We start from the raw sequence: 25,878 nt of genomic DNA, 5'->3' as shown, positions 1-25,878 counted from the left end.
TGGAAGTTAGTAACAGACCAAGCAATGTTATCAGCATGATCTGTGTTTAAATCCCCCGTATGCCTGCCACAGTCCGATGGGTACTGGCTTATTGATGCCAATTCTGATGTCGATATTTGATATTTGAGAGTTAAGAAATCAAACTGATTTATCGGCTGATTTATCGGCTGATATATATATATATATATATATATATAATTTTTTTACAAAATTGTGAACAAGACATTTACTGAGTATGGTGTCGGTCAATATTAAATACCCTGTGACAATATACAGCATAATTGTCAACAGTCAGAGATTTTTCCATACCATTTATACCTATGCCTTTAATAACGATGTGATATCAGTGTGTTGACGTTAGGTCATAGTGGCCAGTGTTCTAAATCAATAAATCTTTGAAGCAATATTACATTTTTATATGACCTTTTGCATCATTATCATAAAACTCCTTGATTTGTTGAATATTTCATCTGCTTGATTAATTAAAAACCCTCCTGTGATATTAGTTTCTCATGTGATTTCAAGAAACATTTCCCCAGTCCCCTCCTTTAAAAACATTGTTAAAGCTTGTTTTTTTTTAATGCTGTGATTTAAAACCTAGACTGTTTTATGTGTTATCTGTTGCATAGCCTGTTGTAAGACAGCGAAAACGTTAGTCCGACATCAAAAGATGGAAGTACAGGACCAGGAGTCTCTGGGGAGATGGGACCGGCTGGGCAGCCGGGATGCCATCTCCAGAACTAAAGCCATGGAGAACATCTGCCAGGACGTCATGAGGAAAGTGGAGGCCATCAGGCCCATACCATCATCGGCCCTGTCACCCCCAGCCTCGAGAAGCCCTCCCAAGAGTGACCTAAATGACATCCTGGCTCACCTCCTCATGCTGTCCAAACGGTGTCCCTATGATGACGTCAAGGAGCGATGTGTTCGGCTTCTACAGGGAGTCCAGGTAGGACATTTCTACAGCTTATACTGAGACCCCAGTGAGCTTCTTGTTCTATGCTGCATTGAGCTGCACCGTGCTGTCATGTCTTACTAGTGCTTATGGTATTGTTCTACAGCCATCTGCTCCTCTCGTCACCTCTTCATTAGCATTGCAAACATTGTGGTTGAGTCAGAACGTCGTCGGGATCCAATGCATTTTTAATCAAGTGGATTACATTTAATGGCACAATGAAACACCATGAACTCATGATCATTTAAACATAACAAGAGCCACATATTCACCAGTCCAGCCCTTCAACCACATGCATACATGCACCGAGAAGAGCAAGTCAAGAATTTGTAAAAACAATTTAGTAATATCACAAGGAAGGGGGCTGGCTAAAGGGAAGACATCACACCGACCAGTGGTCTGTCACAACCATCTGCTGACATTAACATCATCTTCTTATATTAGCTAAAATCAGTGTCAGCACTATCAGAATGCCATGCAGTTTATGTTGTTCTTGCAGATGTGGTGCGGTGTAATTTGGATTCAGGTCACAGTATGTAGCTCAATTTGATTCTGGATTCATGTTATTGACAATTCTTTCTGAACCAGCCTTAGTATAAGAAGTGGTCAGGACTTAAAAAGGTACATTCATGGTTAATATGTTTAGATGATTAATCTCTGTGCTTAAGCACTTTGGAGAAATTATATGTTGTCAGTTAAAATTGTCCTAATTTATTTGCAGTGAACAAAATATTGGTTTTACCCCGGCTTTAGTGTGGTGTTAGCTGTGGCCTGTTCCACTTAATGAGTCCTCTAATAACAAACAAAACAACTAAGCCACACAACTTTTGATGACATGCCATTTTATTATTCTGAGGAAATAGACTGTTTAGCAGTGGAATTAATTCCTGTTTGTGTGAAGTGTTTTTAGAAGATGGAGGAGAGGGGCAGAGAGAGGGACAAAGCTGCTTTGCAGGTTTAGGAGAGCACCACAGTACACACTGCCTGGTATTTTTGAATTATGCTAAGCTGAATTTGATATGGACTTGCCAAACGGTGTGTTTTTGAGCCCAATGTGGCAGCTCTTTTCTTTCTGGTCCCCCTCTGATCAGCGCACACGCACACACACACACACACACACACACATGCACACACCTTTCTCACGTCAGGGATGTAAGGGGTTAAGGGAGGGGGGCTTGTGCTCAGACAGACTTCTAATTCCAGCAGAGCCGCTGATTTAAGACAAAATCTTTGAAAGCACAGACAGTCCTTTCCTCATTGCAACCCCCCTCCTCTAGAAGAGGAAGGCCCCCTGCTTTGTGAGAATAATGTCTCTCAATACCCCATGGCTTGCAAAATGTTTGCCTTGTACAATCTTTTGCTCGTTTATTGCCCCAATGTGCCTATCCAAAGTATCTTTTGTACAATTTAATTTTATGTGAAAGTAAATCCAATAATAACTTTAAAAAGGAGGAATAACCTTATCCATTGTATGGCATGAAAAAAATCTAATTCCAGACACTTTTATACAGTAGATGGTTTAAAATTAAAGCCTTTTAATAGTATGTGCTAGTATATTAAAAAAAAAAAAAGCCTATTGGCGCTCACACACTTAAAGCTATAGTTTGACATTTTGGGAAAAAGGCCTACTCCCTCGAACTACCACTTACCGACTGTCAACCTACCAACACTTCTAAAGCTCACTAATGAACATGTCTCAATTTGTTCATTTACTTCTTTAAAAAAAACATATTCTGGTTTAACTGGGGATTTATGTGCATCTCTCAACTAAGGTCACAGAAACCCTAAAAAAGAACCTCATTTCACATCATTTCAGACCATTGTTGTTACCATATCTGTGTCTAAACTTAGCAAAAGCTAAAGAAGATAATTAAAAACATAACCTAAGCTAAAGAAGCCCATTGGGGACCAGCTACAATCATTCAATTGGAGTCATTTAATCAAGTCATTTAGTTAGTTTTGATGCTCACATGATTTTAAATTCATTTGGCTTAGGTGCTACTAAAAACAGCTTTGTTGCTTTGCCGAAGCCTAATGATGGAAGGGAAAACCCTGCAAATGCACACATATGCACACAAACCAAGAGAGATAAAGAGGTGGGCAGACTCCATAGTCCTCTCTGTCTCTCTCCGGTCACCATGTTCCCTCGCTGGATGAAAGGAGCCCAGTCTTGGGTGGCTGGACAGAGCCAGAGAGGGATTTCTTTGTGTTATGTAATTAGTCCATTGTGTTAGCCCTCAGCCCTAACTTGAATTAAAAGTGTTAAAATGTTGATCTCAAAAGATCAACATTTTCTTGTAATGCAGGCTGGTGCTGCTCAGATTTGAGAGAATTTGTTCACATCTACGGCCTACAGGGATGAAATGATGTAGGAAAGAATGTACAGTAAATGCCAAATGGAATTGGTGTCTTTAACATAACATTAACTGCAAGTTATGTCCCAAATCCTCTGACTCTGTTTTTCTTAATGTAAAAAGAGATAAGTGATTTGGTCTATATGTTTAATTATCAGGTTCACAAGGGTCTGGCTAGTCCACACAGCATTCCAGGATGGGAGATAAACATGCTATGGTTTGTTGGCATTACTTTAAATCAATCACAATCCTCATGGTCGGCGCTAAGCTCCACACGGAGCAAAACCGCCTCGGGAAGGAACTTTTTTGGTGGAACGTGTACGTTCAAAAATTGTTTCTGTCCTGTGAGGAAAAAACTTATATTGGACAGACAGTCTAGCTAGCTGTCTCGGTTTACCCTGCAGAGATCTTGTGCCCCTGACACATCAACCAGATGGCCGACCCTTGGCAGAAAAAGCAGTTGAACTGATCTTTCTCCTTAAGTTGGTCATAAAAGTGCCTCGGAACGCACCAAAGCGAGGAGACACAATACGTCTCCATAACAGTAAGCGTAGCTAATCTGTATTATTGCCAAAAAGTGAAAGCCAGCAGCTGATTGGACGAACGCGTCACAATCAGAAATTTAAAGACAGTCTATCATGGCGGCTTGTTCAGCATACAATCTCATATTTTACTATATTTTCCTCACCAAAACCTGTTTCTGGAAGCATTTGAATCCGTCTTCATTTCAGAACGACAAATTTTGAATGACTCTAGACACGCTCATTCCACTCATTTTCGGGTTTGCACTCCACCAATCAGATTGGTCATTTGAGTCCGACTGCTGACGGAACATGGAACACACCGAACAGACTCGAGTCACCGACCTCGCCAGACTGTCCGACGGCCGATTATCGGGTAGGTGTGTCACGGCCCTTAGGAGCAGTTGACCATAGTCCTCCTAAATCTCATGGAGTTTAAAATTAAAACGCAAAGAAAGCGTAAGGAAATGGACATCGGTGAAAAGACATGCATCCGGCGGAATTTCATGCAGCACCTGAGCAATCCAGGAAGTGGAACGTTGAGGATATAGACTATCTATTAGTCAATGTTATTTTCTATCATGAATTATTTTTTTTCTTTTCATATATAATACTGCATTTTTATTTTTCCAGCCTCTCATTCTATAAAACGAGCAACCATCTCGTTTTGGTTTAGGGAAGTGGAATTGCATCTTGGGAAATGGGTTAAATATCTTTTTCAGTGTGCGGCTGACAGAATATTTTTTGATCCAGGTTGTGCAGCTTTGACTATTTTTTGAAGAAACGAGTGAAACTTTTTTTTTTTTTTTTTTCTGAAGCCTCAGTAGTTAAGAAACCCAAGTTAACTTGTTTTTTCTCTAAGGAAGGCCTAGGGCTGTGGATGTTTTTATGCTTTTTATTTATTTTTCTAATTATGTACATTAAGGATGACTCAGCACCCCCTGTAATAAACACTTATGTGTGATCAATTAAGAAAAATGGCTTCCTGGATCTGGCCTCCTCCCAGAATAACCCAAAACCCATTTCTGTCTCCACATTGAAGACTTGGGAATGTCTCCAGGCCCTTGGTGATGGCATCAGATATACTAGATCACATTGCTTTTTCAGGATTCTATTTATTCCTGGGAGGTGCCGAAGGTCTCTGTTATACAGGTTGTAAAAGTAGTGCACTGCTTTTTAAATTTGTGTCAAGACTGAAATATATGATTGGACACTTACGGTAATAAAGTCCTTGTTTGCACTGGCCCTCAAATGGTTTGTTCAATATGATTTTGTTTGAGGTTGGTGTGGGGTGGTTTCTTGTGCAGTGGTTTACTCCTTTTTAGATATTGTTATATCATTTATTGATTGTTTTTTGCTTATCGTCACCTTTTTAAATGCTTTTGTGCATGAATGTGTGTGGGTAAATTTACCTGCTTGTGTCTTTGTCACTGTACTGTATGTGTTGGCATGTTTGTGTGCATGCCTCCGGACCTCTCAGCTACTTTTGCTTCCTCTCAGTCTGTAAATAGAGTGAGGAACCATGGATATAGAGCCTTGTGGTCTGGACAGATCTGCTGGATTATGGGCAATCTCAGCTTCAAACCGGGTCAGACAAATTGAATGTTGAGGGGGGGGGGAGAGAAAGCAGCAGCAGGCAATGACCTTTGGCAGAGTAACTGTTTAGTGCTCCATGGATATGGAGGATGTGTTCGAGAAATAAATCTGTGGAATTACAGCTGCCAGCCAGCTGGACAGAGTGATGGGACAGTGTTGATAGGAGCTCGGGTGGGTGGGTGTGCACTGTGTACAATCTGTGTGATGTTTAATCTAGCTAAACTACGTGAAGCTTTATGTTGCAATCATATTGTGGCCACTTAAGGCTTTTCTACACTACTTCAAGTCTCTTGTAATATGATTGTTTTTGCCCTGGTGATGCTGATACTGGCGATGACATGGCTCCTCTTCTTTGATGCATTTTAGCTTCTTTCTGTTACTTTTCAAAGTTTTGTTGCAATTTAGACCTGAAATAATTTATGATTCAATAATCAGAAAATCAGTTATAATTGGTGAATCATTTCAGCCATTTTCTCCAGCTTCTCCACTGTGAGGAGAACTGAATATCTTTGGGTGTGGGATTGTTGGCCGCACAAATCAAGATATTTGGAAGCATTTTCATCCTGGGAACTGTGTTGAACCATATCCTTATGGCACAAATGTCTGTGACTGAAAACCCAGCGAGCGGCTTTCTCAATGTACAAATTGAATTTCGAACCACCTAATAATAATAATAATAATAATAATAATAATAATGAATGCAATCTATAGATAAGACTTCATTTATTTAGTTTACTGCACGGGAAACAAACTGCAAGAATCTGAGGATTTATACAATCTCTCTTTCCAGCACCAAATGCCTGTTTAGCCAGGGTATTAGATACTATTTATAACATGCTGAGAAAGCATGCCAACACACAAGCCCCCACTTTGATCCTACAACACAGACAGACCCCCACCTTCCAGCCAGAGAGACCCAGGAAGACTAAAAGGAGGGGGCATGTGGGAAGTGTGCAACTAGGTCACTGTCAATCCTGTTGTGTAAATGATAAAAAAAGCACCATTTTCTGTTTTTAGCAATTATAGCATAAATGAAAATAAATCTTAGAAACATTTTCCTATAGAAAGAAAAAGTAGAATCTAATTTGTTCCCTGTAAGAATCATCAGTATTCATTGGAACGGCTGTTAGGGTTAAGGTTACTACTACTAAAAACATGTAAAAGCTGTATTATCCGGGCATTGAGGGAGGGATGAGCTAGTGGGTCTGGGCTTTAGCAGAGCCTAAGCAGTCGTCATGGTACCAGTGGCATGAGGTACAATGATCGGGTGGGTTGGTTGACACCACTACTTTGGGGTGGGGGAGCTGCTCTGTCCAAAGAAAGTGGAAATGTTGCCAAACATATCTATGCACTGAAGGTTGAACAACATATGGGGGGGGGTGTAACAGCAGTTGAATAGATAATGTAGTTTTGTCTCACCCACATACCCCTAGACTGTGGAAGGAGGATGAGGGGGAGGACTGTGGACAACAGTAACAAAGTGCTACATCAGGAGGTGGGAAAGGAATTACAAACTATTTGAAGGAGAGAAACACACAGAAAATGAACATAAATAAAAGAGTCCGTCCATCCATCTTTGTCCGTTTATTTGACGGGGGGGCAGCATCTCCTGCAGGGGACCCCAAGCTTCCATTTCCCAAGCCACATAAACCAGCTCTGACTGGGGGATCTCGAGGCATTCCCAGGCCAGGTTCTAAACAGGTTTATCCACGAGGGCAACTTTAATGTTTTTTTTCCCCTCGCAACAGACATTAAGACTTCCTATAGCATGAAAAGCACATGAGTAATAATAATATAACAAATGGCTGGTAGTGTTGGGGGTAGCTGTTGGCTTACTGACATGGTTTACTTGGACACTAATGGACTGGAGCCTTTTATCTAATTTAATATTCACATGAACATGGGTTTCAAATGCCATGTATACTTTGAAAATCATAGTTTCTATTGGGCATAGAATGAAACATAGTTTCAGTTTGATTAGTTCAATCTTTCTGAACATTGTCCTTACGATCCAGCTTTCATAATGTAGTTTAGAGAAGAGGAGTTGATTGGCTTCAATTATTACAGTATTATTGTGCGCTCACACAGATACGCTTCAAGGTATACTCCATCAGATGTACCTGTCAAATCTTTGAAAACCACTTACTCATATTCAATTATATGATTATTTATTATAAAGTATGAAGTCTCTATCAACTAAAGTAAACAGTAGGGATTTTTGGTGTTAGTGCAATAAATTAGTTATACATGTGTAAATATATTTTGGTTGAGAGAAGCTGATTTCATTGTCCCCCATGTCTGAAACCAAACCAAAGCCTTTGTGTAGTTCTGTAGGCTTTATGATATCATGAGGGAGCACACACACACACACACACACACACAATCCAACAAAATAAATCTTGCTGCATATCACCCCGCTGTGGTTTTGCCAGTTTCATCGACTTGCATGCCATCTGTTCAGGATTAATTTGATCAAATTCATTAATGGAATGATGAAGGTTATTGTCTAGTGGAAAGAGTATTTGAAAAAAATCAATAGACCTTTTATCCTCCACCCTCTCACTCTTTAATGCTCGGCTTTTTACTTGATGAAAAAGGATCGCCATTGAATGATTTCATCATCGACACAGCATACAGGGACTGAAGCGGCTTCAGTTCACCTATCTGGACACTGGATGGTGCTCTGTACCAGTCTGTAGTCTGCTTTTCTTCCCATGATACTGGATGGGACTTTTCCATGTACTGGGCTGAATGCATGCAATGCTGCACATGATTTTAATCGTTTCCTTCTGCCCTAGTCACTGGGCATTCATCCAGTGTGTGTGTGTGTGTGTGTGTTTGTGTGTTTTCTATGTGCTATTGTCTGTCTATGTGTTTGTTGGTCTCTCTGCCTTTGAGTGTGAATGTGTGTTGTGTGTTTACAAGTCTTGAGAGATTTATAGCAGTGAGCATGCAGCATTTAGAGGCATCTGCGAATCAGGTCACAAAGCATGAATAGCCCAGTGGCTGTGGTTAAGGCCTCAGTCTGAGGTTGCCCCTATTAGGATACAAACCACACAGGCTCAACACCAGGCTTAACCAGCTGGAATACACAAACAAAATATTAGGGACACTTGTTCTGATCAGGAAATATTGTGTATCCACTGAAATTTAGTTGATAAGCTGCAATTCTTTATCGATTTTAACTTTTGGTTTTGGACCATTAATTGAACAAAATAAACAATTTGACTCACCTTGAGGTGGAAAAATAGGAGGAACAAGTTTTGACATTTTATAGACCAAATGGTGTATTGATTTATTGAAATGATTGTTAACAGATTGGTGTAAACCCAAACACATGTTTTGAGAGTTCTGCCATAATGGATGTGTACGTCAGAAATAATGGGGCAAAATCAAAACGTATTTAATTTTCATGCCAATGCTTTTTACCTATGCTATTCCAGTATATCTGATTGTGTAGGCTTATTTGTGAGTTTAAAGGCCCTGTAACTGCCTTCAGTCTTGAAGGAAAACTGTTGACATGCAACAGAACACACACAAACACAAACAGTGCTCCTCATCCAATCTTGTAAAGACCCCACATTTTGAGACATGAATTTAGCTGTGGTCAGCACCTGATGGATCGTTTCCCATTGCAGGCATTGTGTGGTGCTGCTCACCAAATAGTGTTGCTTCAGTTAACCCAGTGCCAAGTTGGCTTAGCTGAGGCCCAGCTATGATGTTGTTTTAGCGTGTACGGTATTGTTCCAGGCCCAGTGTGGAGTGGTGGAGAGGCATTGTGCTCTCCTCTCGGGGGTATTGTCCTAAGCTGAGTGTGTGCTTGTTTATGTTACAGACCAGTTTGTCAGGACGGTGACAGTTTCATGCTACGGGACCTCTACGTTCCCACAGTCGGTCACCTCTGACCTAAACTCTTTTTCTCTAAAACCAGGCCAATGTTTGAGTGTTTGTGTGGGCCAGAGACACAAACGGTGGGTGTGCAAATGTGTGTGTGATTGACATGCAGTTTTTGTAAAAAAGTACTTCTCAGTGTTTACTTAAGCTAGGAAAAGACTCCCTCACATTGACCAGTGTGGCTACCCTAAATCTAGACTTGCACCTTCATGTTATTTGGTGTCTTATTGCACACCTAACAATTTTATGAAACTGTATATAGTGTAGGATAAAAATTAAACAATGATTGTGAGGTTCCAACTCTAGTGTTAATTTGAATGCATTTATATCTACGTTGAATGAGCAGAGTAAGACTCATAGCACTTTCTTACATAGTCCACATTTTTAGGGAAAAGAAAGTAGGTCGACAAGTAAGCACACAAACACCCCGTTTAAATTCAATGTCGTATTTCCAGGTTTCTTTGTCCTGCTGCACTGTCCTAACATTTTATAAACGGGAACAAGATTTACTAACGTGCATATTATTACTACTACTGCTACTACTACTAATATGCCCATGATTAAATTTCAAATGACATACAACAGAGATGCACCTACAGGTTGTATTAATTAGCTATATTTGCCACACTCACCTTAATGGTATTTATAGTTGTAGGTTGCAGCCAGCTGCCATGAAGCTTCTAGTTTGGTAAGTGTAACTAAATACTGTGCCAAAATACTTTCTACTTCTCTATAATAATATTTCCAACACACTGGCCACCCAGACGCTTTGACGATGAAGATCAATGGCTAGGGATATATTTTCATCCTAAAGTCGACTGACCGAAGTGGCTGTGTAATATTAATAATAACCAAATAGCTGATAATGGTTGTATCGGTATAATGTGATATTTTTGGCTCATGCACACACATTCATTCTCCCTTGTGGGGGGGGGGGGCTTAGAGAACGTTTTGGGCTTTCGCGGAAAGGGAGGAGGGACTGAGAAGTTGCCAATGTTCAAATTTGTAACTGTTTTGCTTCACTCTCACCGTTCTTCCTAAAAAAAAAAAAAAAAAAAAAAATATATAGATAATAATATACACTGTATACTACCTGCTCAGCACCAAAGAGCAGATAATGCTAGTGACCTGCCTGCTAATATAGTGGTTTATTTAGCAGCTAGAGAGCCAGATATTTCCCTCCAGAAGTCGGCACAGACCAAAAATAGAGAGTGATGTCTTACATGCATCCAGTGGCAAGAAACACGACGCCAAATGAATGATAATGTTGCTCTTTAACTGCTGGATGAGTAAATAAGCAGCTGTTTGCTAACAAGTTCACCATGTTGTGTTTACAACTTCTCTCCACTGCCCCAAGTGGCCAAAGAAATCAGCTATTGAAAGTTTAATTGTTTTGCGTTTAGCGTGAATATTTCAGATGATTGTTTCTTTGTTTCTGGTGTCTACCTAAAAGAAGTCTACTGCGTCAAAGAAGAAATGCTTTTGTTTCCATTTTGTTTTAACAGTTCAAGGATTTTAAAGGTCAAGTGCAAAGTCGTTTACCTTCCTAACGCTTACACGCTTGTACTACATGTGCCTACATAGTAATTCAAAGAGAAACCATGACATCATGAAGCCATCCATCACATCTTGAGGGTTTATCAGTCCACCGATACACACTTGTGCTTGCGCACACACTCACATTCACATATACCATACACTAAGCACACTGGAATGTTCTTAAATAGCACATTACCTAACAACTCCACATTTTTGAAAGGTTGGAAACAAGCTGGAAGCTTGTCCCTGAACGTATCATGTAACTGGCCTTTTGTAAGCTGATCTTTTTTGACCCATGAGCCTTGGAGGAAAATACGGGTGTTTTGTTGTTTGCACCAATGACTGAGGTTGTCCCTTCCTTTTGAATTATTCCAGATGTTGGCTTTGACATCCAACATAGCTCTCAGTTAAATGAAATGAAGTGGATGGCTCATTCTTCCCACTGAGCTGAGATAAGTTAATACATAAGTAATTAGCATAAAGATGCTGGCATGTGTATGTTAATGTAACTGCATTTTCACAAATTGTTCAGTCTCTGTCAAGAAATGTGGATGTTTTTTTAAGATCTTAACTTTGAAAAACACATGAAATGCAACTTATAAATACATTTTGCCGCCTGAAGAACATTGCAAAAGTAAGGTTGTTTCTCTCCCTCTGGGTGACTCAGAAAATCTGGAAAATCAGTTGGCAAGACTAATAAAGCTTTGTTTAGCAGACTCTTTTTTTTTGCAGTCAGTTTCCTTAAACCATGAACCATACAGTTTGAATGTTTTCCTTTTTAACTCTTAAGACTTTTTTATCAGGCCTTAATGAATCTTTTCATTCATTCGGGGAAAAATGTGTTCACTTTGCTTTTCGTTAGTGTCTGTTTTAATAGTGTCATTTTGTCTGGCTTCTATTCTTCTTTCTGTTTTGGTTTCCTTTTATTGATCTATAATGTTAATACATGTTATGTGCTATATGGTTTATGCATTTAGTTATATTTGGGGAAATCGGAGCTAGTTATTCAGTTTTATTTGGTTTTCTTTTTTGATTTGTATTTTTTTTTAGTGAAGATGCAGTTCATGTTCACCTGAATTGTTGCAGTGGTCCTCAAAACTTTACTGTACTTCAGGTGAAATAAGCCCAATTAAAGGATGATTACCTTTTAAGGTCAAAACAGGGAAAATGGACATTGTGGACTTTTCTGACAATTAATATTACAAGGATTTGTGTAAGGCTAATTGGAGGCCCTAGCCACAAAAATATAAATATTCTTTATTGTTATTGATCTGTGTGGTGTTGCAGGTTCTAATACATCAGATAATGCATAACAGTGCACAAAGCCTTTACCAGAGCATTTTAACAAGGGTGTGTAAGCTTAGTCTGAGCGTGCAGTATGTCTCTGCCAATGCCATGGTGATTAGAAAGCAAGAATGAGCCCCTCTTTGAAAGTACGAAGTATTTTCTCTGCGGCCAAAGAGCACATTCAAAAGAGATCTTAACAAGTAGAAATATTTGCAAACAATGTAATCCATTGTTTAATGAGCAGGATAGAGAAAATAACAGGTTGGACTGGGGGTGAATGAGCGGGTACAGTGAGGTATAGCAAAAAGAATGCTGAGAAGAAACCGTAAACAGCAGAAAAGAATGAGGTGGAGGGAAACTTGCGAAGAAAGTTGCAAAAAGAAGATATGTGTATGTTGGGCTGTGAAAAAGAATCTTAACAAAACAAAGCAATACACATCAGGAAATGTAGGGAATAAAAGCCCAGATTTGACTGGCTTTTAGGGAACTTAAAAGAATAGTAAAGGCCAAGCTGAGGTAAACTCTTGAGAGAACAGAAGTGTCTCGAGGCCATAGGGAGATCGATTGTGAGAGACAAAAACAACTTTTCCATCTGGTAGTCTACACTGGCAAATAACCTTGTTCGTTCTTCTGTAGATTTCTAGTCATGTTTCTAGTCAACACTTGGAGGCCCTTAGAAAAACCAGGCATCTAAAGGTTGGCAACCAACCAACCAACCAACCAACACAAAATATACAAAAACCCTTGAGTCACTCAGTTTTATTTTTTCCTCCCTCCCGCCTTTTTACCACTGAGGGAAATATCTCTAAGCCCTAAACTTATATCAGCTTTCCTCAACATAAAATGTTAATGGTTCTTATCTGCTGTAAGAACAGATCCCCTCATGACCCAAATGAGCTTATTTGGACAAGAGCTCCCCTTAGGACATTAATCAGCAACATGCTCTCAGTTGTTTATTGGCTTGTTTCATGGGAGTGTCGGTGGCCCATTGGATCACTTCTCGTCATTTGACTTCAGGAAAGAAGGAGGGGAAGGAAGGAACTCTATAAGGACCCCTTGTAATTCATTTTACACAGCACAGGGCATGCTGTGATGTCAGGAGAGAATGATGTTTGGTAACTTACAGTTTATAACACGTTTTCTTTATGTCCAGCCAGTTAGCAAAGCAAGGCATTGTTATGTTAGTCAGATACAGTATTTATCTTAAAACCAGTTAGACTAAGCTGTGTTGAAATTAAATGCTGCAGCTGATCTCTGATGATGCAGCCTGTCTAAATCATCTAAAACATCCTTCATAAATAAGTAGATTTAGCTGAGTAGGCAGATAGGTAGGTGTAAATAGTTTGGAGCGTAGATAACCCTATACTTCCCATACACATTGTTTAGTACACTGGAAAAGTAATCAATCATGTCAACACAAAAACAGCATTCCTCTCTCAGTAGTGGCATTAAACGTCTCTTTGCAGGTTGCCTTGCAGCAAAGTCCATGCCATTCTGTTTGCTTTCCTGCCAGCTTGTCTGCTTTACTAGGTGTGTGTGTGCAATTTGATGGAGCATGCCATGTTTCAAATAACATTTTAATGTATTTTTAATGTATTTTTTGCACAGTCATAGTAATGTTTCATAGGTACCGTTTCTGATTCAATAATTGGCCAGCCAATATTAACTTATCAGCAGATAAGTAAATTGCAGTACAGAAGTCATACGCCCGCTGATTGAATTATCATTCCTATCGGACACTCACCAATCACAGCCATTCTCAAATCAAGGCAGTCCTTTTTAAAAGTGCTCTAAGCAATGTTGGGTGACGGCACTTCTTGTTGACGTTCAAAGTATTTTCAAACAAAACAAGGCTAACTCCCTCCTCCTCATCCCGTCCCCTCTCCCTCCCTTCCATACTTCCACGCACTAACCCTCCAACCCCCACCCCCAAATCCTTCTTGTCAGTTATTGTCTGGAACGCTGGAAGACTGGTGGTGCAGGTTGGCACAGTTGGTTTTTGTTGGGGTTTGTGGAGCCTGGGCTGTCTACAGAGGCCGCTTTTTTTCCCTTTTTTTTTTTTTTAAAACTGTGTGTTCATGGGCAAGATTTATGTGACAAAAATGTTGTCGCCTAAAAAAGCGTGATCTCGCTTAGAGCATTTTTTTTTGTGACTCCCTCCTCACTGATCCCTGCAACACTTACGCTGCTTCACTCACTGCTGCTGCTCCACCACCCCAGCCTCCTCCTTCCTAGTTCAGAGTCCTAACATGACTGCACAACTGCATTTTCATTTGTTTTCAATAATTGGTTAAATCTATGACGAGAGTCTTCCTGACTCTATATGACAACTATTGCTAACTATTTCAGATCCACCTAAACTGATCCATATTATAAATATCAGCCTGGATAACATTAAGACATTTTTTCTCATTATTAATTACATTATATTACACATGTTGTTACTGGTTGTAACAGCAACTCGGCCTGTCTTTCCTCACACAGAAGACTCCCTTATATATTGATGGAGAAGGAAAAAAGATCAGTTGTTGAACGAAGGAACCTCTGTGAAATACCACGTGTCACTGCGTCTTTCTGAACGTAGGTGTGTGAAAGTGACCCTTCAGTCGGGACGTTGGTTTAAACATGCTGTCATCACGCTCAATAGTTTTCCCTCTTCATACAAGTGAGAAGAAGGAAAAAAATATAGTGGAGTGTCCATTCCAAATAAAGCTCACAAGCTTGTTTTAATTGATTTGGTCCTTTACGGTCACCACACAATGATTTGTTAACCAGTCACACTTTTTATCACCTGCCGATATGGCAGGAGTTCTGAGCCGTTACACTTCTCTTGATAAGGCCGTGTTTGCTCAAGACTTTTCTTTGAGACGTTTCAGGAGTTGCAAATAACTTGCTTCATTGTGTAACACAACTCCATTGCATAAATAAGAGGGAATGAGGAAGAGTACGGAAAAACAAGTCATGAATGTTTTCCTTCTTCATATTGTTTGTGACGTACTGCATATAACTTTTTTGTTTTTTTATCTCCTGTGCTGTTTGAAAACTAAAAAATAGCAGTTTCTTAAACTACTTTTATTTCTGATATACTGAAAGTGTTTTCAAATATTCTATATAAAAACGAGAACTACTTTTCAATGAAACTGTTTATTTTTAACATCTATTTTGTTTAGGTGTTTTTTGGGAAGTGCAGAATGATCTGTGTTCGTTGCTGACTGGTTTGATAGGGTCTTTTCCCCTATAGCTCCCCACACGTGTGTGTGTGTGTGTGTGTGTGTGTGTGTGTGTGAAGAAACAAAGTCTGTGTGATTTGAGGGAGCGCAAGAGATGGATAATGTTAAAGAGCATGTAAATGCTGTATAGGTTTGTGTGAATGTGTGTGTGTGTGTGCACACTTGTGAATTTGGGATTAGCCCCCACCTAATTGTGGGCAAACACTTAAAGCCTATTAATGCCTAAACTGACTTCGTCTTTATTCCCTCCCTCCATCCATCAATCTAAACGCAGAAAACACACAGAGAGAGCAGCAAAACAACAACTGCCATTAACAGAAGGAATGACAGCTGCTCCCACCAGCCACTGTGATTGGCCTAGATCCACAGCTTGAGAGGGCTGCTATGGGCTGAGGAGAGACACACCTCTAGAATCTGTTTACGTGCAGCAAAAAAAGGGAGGGGGCTGGTTGGAGGAAGAGCATATTGGGGTTGGTGTGTGATTGAGATTCTGCAAAAACAGAAGGGAAGGGGAGTTGCGTGTACTTTTTGGAAAACTTGTTGTCGTTGGATCTTGTTCAGAACCTTCTAGGAAATGTGTGTGTTTAAAAACCAGGCCATTCTAATTTAGTCAGCAACATTTAGGAGCCATCAGCCCTTCCTAGAAAGTTAAAAAAATTAGTTTGAAATAGAGGCAAATCAACATCTTTCTCTGGTAATCACATCAACATGTTTCTGCAGTCAGGCCTGCCTTTGCATGCTCCAAACAGAGCAAGTTTATCAACAGCAGCTAAGTCAGATGTGTTTTTCATATTTGACATACATGAGCGCTGTGTCACGGGTGAAGCATACATTTGTCACATTCAACATACTGTGTGTGACGCAGAGACAGTTGGGAGGGTATCACTCTCTGAAGTTAGAGCAAACCAGACCGTTACACTAGATGGCTCGGTGTCTGGAGAGCTTTTATTTTTTATTTTATTTTTATCACAGATGCCAAGGATGTAGGAGGAGCTTAAAATGTTTGTGTCTCATTTTAGATGTACAAAACGTTCTGTACATTTTCTGGATTTCTTGTTAAAGAAATGGTGCGAAGTGGATCCACCTACTCTAGGGCGGGGATATTAATTGGCTCAAATGTGTTCTTAGAATTTGACAATCTTTCTTTGGGAAAAGGTGTACTGCTTACAAGTCCACAAGTAAACGATTCATATATGTGAATGACACCACTGTTTGTGTGCCTTCTGGAAGAACAAAGTGAAAAGTAAAAAAAAAGCAATAATTGAACGACAGTAATTTTTTTAATTTTCTCTCAATGGTTCATATTGGGAGGATTTCACTAATAATCATGAATATTTGATTAAAAGTGAGGTTTACAAATTGTTTGTCAAGTCAAGTGTCTGTGTGTGTGTGTGTGTGTGTGTGTGTGTGTAGGCCTTAGTGAGCACTACGCAAGCTTGAGGAAAAGGTTAGGGTTACTTCAGTACAGATTTACATGCATGTTGTTGCATCACCAGACCTCCCTTTTATCCCACCACACCCCTTTCCTTATATCACATTTGTTTGTCTTTACCCTTCAGGTTGATGTATTTTTATCATCTGCTATTAATGTTCAGGCTGCCAGAACAGAAGTCTCATTGATCACCTGCTCTTTGCACCAACAAAGCAAGAGTCTGTTTTCTGGGCTTGCACCAGTGTTGAGTAGATAAAGCTGCCACATATTAGGAATAGAAAAATTTCAACTTTATCGCTGTTATGATACCTAAAACGTAAGGATACATTTAATAGTGGGGTGCACTGTGGAAGCCAATTTTAAGATGTTTAGGTAATCAATCTTCTCATCAGATCAATCCATAAAACTAATTCCACTCGCGTTGCGACCCTGTTAAAATAATAATCTGACCTTGGTTTCTGCATATATTTCCAATGTTCATTCACGCCAACTGTGTGGATGAATAAACTATACATACTGTACAGAATGTAAGCAAATCAGACTTGGGCAAGTAAAACAAAAGTGATATTTTTTATCTCTCTCTCTCTCTCTCTCTCTCTCTCTCTCTCTCTCTCTCTCTCTCTCTCTCTCTCTTAATCTTCTTTTGGTGAAGTCATGCTTTTGTGGATTTTGATGTGCTTTGGGTCGTTGTCATGCTGTAAGGTGAACTTCCTCTTCAACTTCATCTTTCTAAAGGAAGCCTGAAGGTTTTGTGCCAAAGTTGCCTGGTATTTGGAACTGTTCATAACTCCCTCCACCCTGACTAAGGCCCCGGTTCCAGCTGAAGAAAAACAGCCCCAGATTATGATGCTGCCTCCCCCATGCTTCACTGTGGGTATGGTGTTCCTTGTCAAACATATCTTTTGGAATTATGGCCTAAAAGTTAACCTTGGTTTCATCCGACCATAACACATTTTCCCACATACTTTTGGGAGACTTGTTTGTTTTTGCAAACTTCAGCCGGGCTTGGGTGTTTTTCTTTGTAAGAAAAGGCTTCCGTCTCGCCACCCTACCCCAAAGCCCATTCATATGAAGAATACGGGAGATTGTTGTCACATGTAGCACACAGCCAGTACTTGCCAGAAATTCCTGCAGCTCCTTTAATGTTGCTGTAGGCCTCTTGGAAGCCTCCCTGAGCAGTTTTCTACTCGTCTTTTCATCAATTTTCGGAGGGAAGTCCAGTTGTTGGTAATGTCTCTGTTGTGCCATAATTTCTCCACTTGATGATGATGATGATGACTGTCTTCACTGTGTTCCATGGTATATTTAATGCTTTGGAAATTCTTTTGTACCCTTCTCCTGGCTGATATCTTTCAACAATGAGATCCCTCTGATGGTTTGGAAGCAGGGCTGCACATATAATCACATTTTTATCACAATCACGATTTTGGCTTTCCACGATCAAATTTGCGTGATCGAGCAATATTTTTAATGTGTCATTCCGTTCATAGAATGCTCCTTTTTAATTTTTTTTTCATAAATGACCCATTTCTTCTGTAAAGCCGTGCCTGTGTTTGGATCTCTCTTCTTACTCTCCGTGCAGCCCCGCCCCCATTCATTCACACACGGCTCCCAGCAACATGGAGAGACACAGCATGAGAGGCAAACCTGAATGTGTATCAGTGTTTCCGCTGTGCCGCCAAAGCGAAAAACACAGAAGTTATTGAATGCAAATAACTTCAGGTCGTTGTGTGTGTGTGCGTGTGTGTGTGTGTGTGTGTGAGGCGGAACCTGCTGGACCTGGGCGAGAGATATGACCCATGGCCAGTATTTCATAGTTCATAATAATTTAGCGCTGTGACGATACAGACATTTCATGTGTGTAAGTCTGCTGACCCGCCACTCAACCCGTGCAGGACCCATTCACAATGAGTCAGCCGTCACTCTGTGAGTAGGCTAGCATCTGTTTCAGTCCATCGCACTCCCTCTCTCTCCACATCAGTCTGTTATTATTGTTCTTTATTTCAGATAACTTTCATTTACATGTGTTGCATCTGTATATTTTCAAACAGGGAAGGAACCCCTGTCTTTGTATTTTATTTGAATGCAAATCTGTTTTAGTAAAAGACCTTGTGAACAGTGGCGGACTTAAAGCTGAGCATTTAGCAGTGGGCTTCTGGAGTTTGGAGGATTTGATGCTAGGGAGTGTGGCAAGCTGGTTTAGCCAAGGCCAGAAGGGAAGAAAGCCAAATTACAGATGTTGGCCATGAGAGGGCATGCAACAGCAAGGGGGGGACCAGCTTTAAGACTTGACATCCATGACATCCATGAAATGTCAGGTCTCAGTTCAGGGACGCACGTTCTATTTTGCTTAAAGGTGTTAGTTTTGCAGCTCAGTAAAGCCCTTTTAAAACGTTTTTTAAATAAAATAAAAAAATTCTTTAAATACAGTATCATTGTGCTTCAAAAAAAAAAGGAATTTACCTACACCTAATTCTTGTTTCAAATCATTTACGTAATATATATGAATGTATATGGATCATGACCTTGAAATTGTGGTGTTAACGGCGACGCAAGGAAAAATGAATTGCACCTAAATTTTGTGCTGGTGCACCTAAAATTTAAAAAACAAAGTTAGCCGCACCAGTGCAACTAAGGCTAAAAGTTAGCCTGGAGCCCTGGCTTGTAGCTTTAGCGGCAGACTGTTTTTAGCCTTTTAGTCTTGTTAATCCAGTTCCTAATGTAGCTAACGTTACCTGCTAGTGTTATTAGTGTTTACTAACGTAAAATGCAGCGATGTTTCTGTTGCATCTAACGTCTGTTTTGGAGCATCAGAGAGCAACGCAGACATTTTAAGTGGCACTATAATGAGGTGCCGAAATTCCCGTAGATTTTTCGTCCAATAGAAAACTGGCATACAACACAACTTCAACATAAGAAGAATGTAGCATAATATGGATGTGAAAGCAGTTATAAATAGCCTATGTGACAGTAAAATTGGTTTTGGTTAAAATCAATAAATAATCCTGATAATTAACCGTGATCTCAATATTGATCAAAAAATCAATTTTATTTTGGCCATAATCGTGCAGCCTATTTGGAAGCTCTCTGCAGACCATGGCTGTTTCTCTGAGATGCAACTAAAAAAATGTAGGAAAATCCTACTGGAACTTAACCTAATTTCTGAATAATCAGAGTTGCTTTAAATGATGGCAGGTGTGTAATGACTTGTATTTACCATGAGTTTGAATGTGATTGGTTAATTCTGAACACAGCCTCATCCCAGTTATAAGAGGGTGTGCACACTAATGCAACCAGGTTATTGTAAGGTTTTTATTATTTAATTTTCAAGCTAGAAGATTTCAGTTTATTTTTCAATTGAATTGTTAATATATAAGTGTGTGTGTCTGTGTGTGTGTGTGTGTATATGTATGTATATATATATATATATAAATATGTATGTATGTATGTATGTATGTATATGTATATATGTATATATATATATATATATATGTGTGTGTGTGTGTATGTATGTTTAACTGCTCTTCACTCCCTGCAGATGACAGCTGCAACTCTCAGCAAAACAAGACTGTTTTGCCGAGAGTTATATGTTCATGCATGTTAGGTCAAGATATCATATAGCTCAATGGGTCTTATTTTCCTGTCTGGACACATTCTCATAGCAACAATCTCAAACATATAATAGCCAATAGATGTATTGTTTCCTTGTGTGCGAAGTATCGCCCTCAAATCAGGATTTAGGAGCTTATCTGTCTCTTCCATAAAGCTAGTTATACAGTCACCATGTACCTTCAGATGCTTATTCATAAAACATCAATCATCTGCATGCACATTCAGTCTTGATTTTTATGTGGGTACAGAAAGTACATGAACATTCCTTCTCCCTGTACTGGATGTTCTTACTCCCTCTTGGTCAGTTTATTTAGAGATAACGTGTTACAGCAGTAAACAGAATTGTGCATGCATCACTGTCACAGACACAGAGCTGTAGACTTACTCAGTTAGTATATGCTAACTGGTAAGCCGTTTCTGAAGCTGTTTTACACAAGCAAACTTGTGTCTTATGTTGTACGGCCAAATCGCTCCCATATGTGTGTCTGTGAACGTGCAACTGACTCCGCAATGGAAAAATAGCTATTTAAATCACAGCAACAGCAATCATGCCTCAGTGTGTACAATGTGAGGTGGTGATAGGCATTATATTTGGGTGTTTGTGTGCATGTGTGAAGGGATTTGTGTGTACTGTATGAGGTCTGTGTGGTGTCTATTGGCTAGATCCCACTGTCCTTACTGGTCCAAACTAGTTTATCTGTCATTGTAGGGTATGTAACTGTGGTCTTGCACACAAAGCCACTTGTAATAACAGAGAGGTTTTGCTTTGCATGAAGGGTGGTGGTTGATGAGTTAAGGTGCTGTTTTTGGCCAGTTGATGCCCAACTACTCAGTACTTTAGACAGGGGGAGAAAACAGGCTTGTGAACAAGTGGTTAGAAAAGTACACAAACAGATTTGATGAGAGAAAAAGGTACATTGATGAAAAGAGGAAGATTGATGCTAAAAAGCTCTAAGAGGAAGTTTGTGTGTCTTTCACAGGATGTGAGGCTCAGTGTGCTACCCCACACAGGAAGTAAGTAAAGAGTGGGTAAGAGGTCTTCTAAGCCCACAGGGGGAAATTTCTCCAAGGTTTCAACATCTGTGTGTGTGTGTGATATCTACTGTAGCCTACATTTACATGTTGGGCATTGAGCTGAATGCCAAAACGTGATTCCCAGATCATCAGTACACACACCAATGTCAGTGCCTCAGTATATGTAGTTACACAAGCCTTGGAACATCTACTCTGATTTGTCAGAACAATGCTCCTTAACCTTAAAGAGGCATTGCACCGATTGTATGCTAAATTTAATTTACTAGCCACGTAGAGTGTAGACCTCATGTATGCTTCAATAAAACTTGGTCATTTTTCTCTTCCAATCATATCCAAATGTAAAAGTTTTTATACCCCTTCTGAATGGCAATACCTGAATAACGGGCAAAAAGTCTCCAAACCTTAGCTTCTTCTGGTTGTTTCACACTGCCTCCCTGATCTCTCTCCAAAAACTGTCATTCACACATTTTTTCTGAAGCATCCTGCGGTCTTACTCGTTTATCTGTGAAAACAACTGTATGATGTTATTTAATTGTTGTTCATCACCGTTTTTTACTTCTATGAACACTAAAAACTTTATGGAAAAATATGTCATGCCTATGCAAATCTAGAGGGGTATGTACAGTAATTCTTACAGGGATATGTTCAATAATTCTATCTGTATATGTCTGTGACTCCCTTTCAGATCTTTATTTTCAGACATTCTTATGATCTTTCTGTATTACTTTCACTCTTCATCTTTTTCACACTCAGGTCTTCCTCTCCCCCACAGATACTTTTTTTTTATTTCAGATATAAACACTTTGAGACACACACACACACACACACATTGACAGTGACTAAGGTCGGCCTGTTGTTGTAGGCAGCTGGTGGAGGGCTTTCCTGTCTAAACAGCCCAAACGCTGAGGTGACAGAGATGTGAGGGACAGGGAGAGACACAGAGGAGAGAGAATAGGCACATTGGGGTGACTAGCAGCTAATCCTCGGGCCGGCCGGGGGGGTGGAGCAGGAAACTGGGCATGGGACATGGGCGAAGGCCTACAAGTTCTTCCTCTCTCACCCTGAATGGCTGATATGGCTAGAGTTTGGATGAACACCCAGGCACAAAGACTCATGCATGAACACACAAATACACGCTTGCTGGGAGGTATTTTACAGCATGAAAGCCAATCTTGACCTGCTCCACCAGAGAGTTGTGACACTGCTCACCTCCGAATGTCATTTTTTCCCCCCCCAACTACCTGTGAATACGGGCTGAAGACTATCTATTCTAAAAAAAATCAGTTAAAGCATATGTTAAAGGAGAGTTCCGGACAATTTTTATGTCCATCTTGATTGCTATAAATATACGAGTACTTTCGATTGAAAAAAAACAACAAAAAAAAACGGACCTGAATCAGTGCAGGCAACACTGAGTAGCTGCAGCTATGTGTACAAGCTTCCACTGAGCTAAAACTGCAGTTAAAGGGTCAAGTTTTAGAGTGCCTCTGTGGCTCTTGACAGACGCACAATGCAAATAATATGTTCGTATGACATGAACAGGGCTCTTACGTAACATCAAGATGCGTTTTCAATTCAGACATTGTTTTAATTCACCTACCGTGTTTAGATCTTGCCGACGGGTAGCCTGTCTGGTTAACTGCTAGCTGTTAGCTGCTAGCTGATAAGTGTGTTCAGCCAGGCTTTTGTGAAAATCATAAAGCTGCAGTTGTGTGTGTATTTGTAGCTCATCAATTTTGTATGTGGTCAATCTGGTGTTGGTGAGTAGGAGGCTTGGCAGTGTTGATCTGTGTGGTAGATTCCTTAGCCGGGCATGCAGCCTTCGTCCCCGCCTTCATCGCCTCCCGCAGTTCGACAACAATCCCCAAGCGCCAGGTAGTGTAGTGAGTGTCCTCCATGTCTTCGGCAACAAATTGCAGTTTATTTCCTCCTCAAAAGTAGATAATTGAGCACAGTAGTGGTTATGACCATATCAGTAACTACATGGAAACGGGATAAATATGCATGTGGCTTGCACAGTAATAACGTTACTGCCGGCTGTAGCTTGCGCTTGGAGCAGCTGCTTCATCTGCCTGTTGCACCTCTCTGTCTGGTTCTTTCCAAGTCTTGTGAGGCGAGTTCTTCGTCTGTATTCTCGGGTTCAAATAAACAAGGACAACCATAAACCTCAAAAGGCTCTTCTGTGTGTTGTATATCTGCTATATTCCATTAGTCATGTTACTCCAAGCTTCTTCCCTTGTGAACTCTGCACTTCAATCTTCCGACACACAATCTATAAACTAGTGCAGTAGCTTTTAAATTGCATGCTTTGAGGCACTTCATATAGAAGACATGCAGTTAAATTCCACGTAATTATTCTAGATTGTTATGATATCATAAACCTATTTGATGATTCAGAAAACTGATGGATTTGATGCATCTTTACTTTAAAAAAGATTGGCTTTTGCTAAATATGTCTTGTGGTTGGTTCTGACATTTTGCAAAACCTTGACAATGAGACTGTCCCCCTTTTGGTGGGCCCCATGGGTTGTTATTTTGTAAACTGTGTGTATGATAGTGAACAGGAAGAGAAAAATTATTTCAGTTTAAATTGAGCCATGAATTACACATATGTTGGTCAATTTAAACAATTATTTGGCAAGTGAAGAAAATCGCAGTCTGTCGTAGTACCACATTTAGTTTTGTGGGAAGTTGCTCAGTGTACTGCATATCTTGTCTCGCACAATATGTCATCTTGCTTGCTTCTATGCTTGCTCGCTAGCTAACTAGCTATGTGCCACAACACATGTACCGTTACCTTACATGATGTTTTTTATTAAGCATTTTTATCAGCCGGGAAGCTAAAGAATGAACATGCAAGTTACATCCCGGTACAAAACACACAGGCATCGTAACTTCTGCAAGACGTCACTTGTGGGACTATGGGGTGAGTAGTCTTTCTAATCGCATATTTATTTTTGTTAACACTTCAATTGTTTTATGACAAAGTGAGACTTGTATTGACTTGCAAAATAATGTTTTAAACTGACAATTATGTAGTTATTGGCTTAATTTAAATCGGATCACATTTTTATTTGTCTCTTGTCCTTTACTACATTACATATTTATTTGCTGAATAAAAGTCCCATGGTGGTCCTCTGGAAGGGGAGGGACTTTAAATCTATAAAGGTACAGATGACAGACATTAGTTAAGCTGTATTCCCATGGTAAATGACCAAAGGTGCACCTCAGAGTCATGTGAGCCCCCCACCAGCAACTCAGCCCCTGGGGTAAGAGTGACTGCTGCAGGTTTTTTTTTTTCCATACTCGGACGCTCCGGTGTGACATTCTGCACAGGTCCAAACTGATACGTCTTCTAGTTTATGCTTTTGTATTTCCTCTTCACACACATCTGGAGCAGAAAATTACACACATGTACAATTAAGAATGACACTTGAAACTGATATTGCAGTGGGAACAGCCAAAAAACATGGTGAAGGGAAAAGGGAAGGACCGGAAACCAAAACTAAGTGAAACTGCCCAGGAGAAGCACTTAACAGTGGGAACTTTCTCGACTTTGGATAAGCTGATGCGTCAGCTAGCTAGGTTTTTTCCTTATCAATGTTAGTGGCTTAGCTCTCTGTAGTCTCCATACAAGCAAAAAGGTAGAGAGGAAGAGACGGTCTGAGGCAAAGATGAAGAATGGGCAGGCAGGGAGTTTGGATGACTGAGGTGAGATAATACTGGGAATTAGAGAGGAAAACAAACAAACACGCACATTTGAAATGCTGAAAAGACAATGAAAGACGCAACTACAGAAGATATTGTGGGAGTGGTTATTTTGGCAGATAGCCCGTGCAGCTGCTCTAGACAAGGGGCTCAGCAAAAGCATAGATCATGAAAATGTTAGAAGCACACACACACATGTGCATGCCATTGTTAAGACCTTCACTTTCTGGCAGTGCAGTGGCTGCGTCCTTTTGTCTTCTGTGTTCTCAAAGTGTTTATTGCAAACTGATTTAAATCAATCTCATAAATTAGAAGCTAGGAGGCTCCTGTTGTCACAATTTGATGATGTAATTAAAGTTATTTAGGAGAAAACAGATGGGAATGTTTACAGTTGTCTCGCGATACAAATGCTCTCATTATGATTCTGACTTCCTTTAGTGTTAGCTGGTCATTTTTTGTGCTGGATGAAACTAGCTCATCATTACTAACTGTGTAGCACAGCGGGACAGTTTAAATGTCACACACATACAGACCAGGGGCTTGTACTGAAGGGACACCGTGTTTTGTTGACCCTGCAGTCAAAAGACAGTGGAGGAAAAGTGGGAGCATGGTGACATGTACATTAACATGCCTGTGGGAAACATCCTGTGATTAAAAGTGAGGTTTACAAATTGTTTGTCAAGTCAAGTGTGTGTGTGTGTGTGTGTGTGTGTGT

General features: G+C 40.0%; 1 protein-coding gene and 2 long non-coding RNA genes across 4 annotated transcripts in view; all 3 read left to right on the top strand.

Moving 5' to 3' along the window:
* sesn1 (sestrin 1) overlaps positions 1-25,878 on the top strand; it is a 47,302-nt gene that overhangs the window by 451 nt on the left and 20,973 nt on the right. For both annotated transcript variants that reach the window (XM_034900396.1, XM_034900397.1), the window contains exon 2: positions 630-949. In XM_034900396.1, coding sequence (XP_034756287.1) covers positions 671-949 — 279 coding nt within the window. In that variant the 5' untranslated portion in view covers positions 630-670. The remainder of the gene's footprint in view (positions 1-629; positions 950-25,878) is intronic.
* On the top strand, positions 2,788-3,347 carry LOC117961608. The gene is made up of 2 exons (XR_004660447.1): positions 2,788-3,051; positions 3,262-3,347. It is a non-coding gene; the product is annotated as an uncharacterized LOC117961608 (long non-coding RNA).
* On the top strand, positions 9,179-19,055 carry LOC117961607. Its single transcript, XR_004660446.1, has 3 exons — positions 9,179-9,191; positions 17,616-17,621; positions 18,970-19,055. It is a non-coding gene; the product is annotated as an uncharacterized LOC117961607 (long non-coding RNA).

This window comes from Etheostoma cragini, chromosome 18 (genome assembly GCF_013103735.1).
Source record: "Etheostoma cragini isolate CJK2018 chromosome 18, CSU_Ecrag_1.0, whole genome shotgun sequence".
Lineage (NCBI taxonomy): Eukaryota > Metazoa > Chordata > Actinopteri > Perciformes > Percidae > Etheostoma > Etheostoma cragini.
This window is presented reverse-complemented; position numbering and strand designations above follow the sequence as displayed.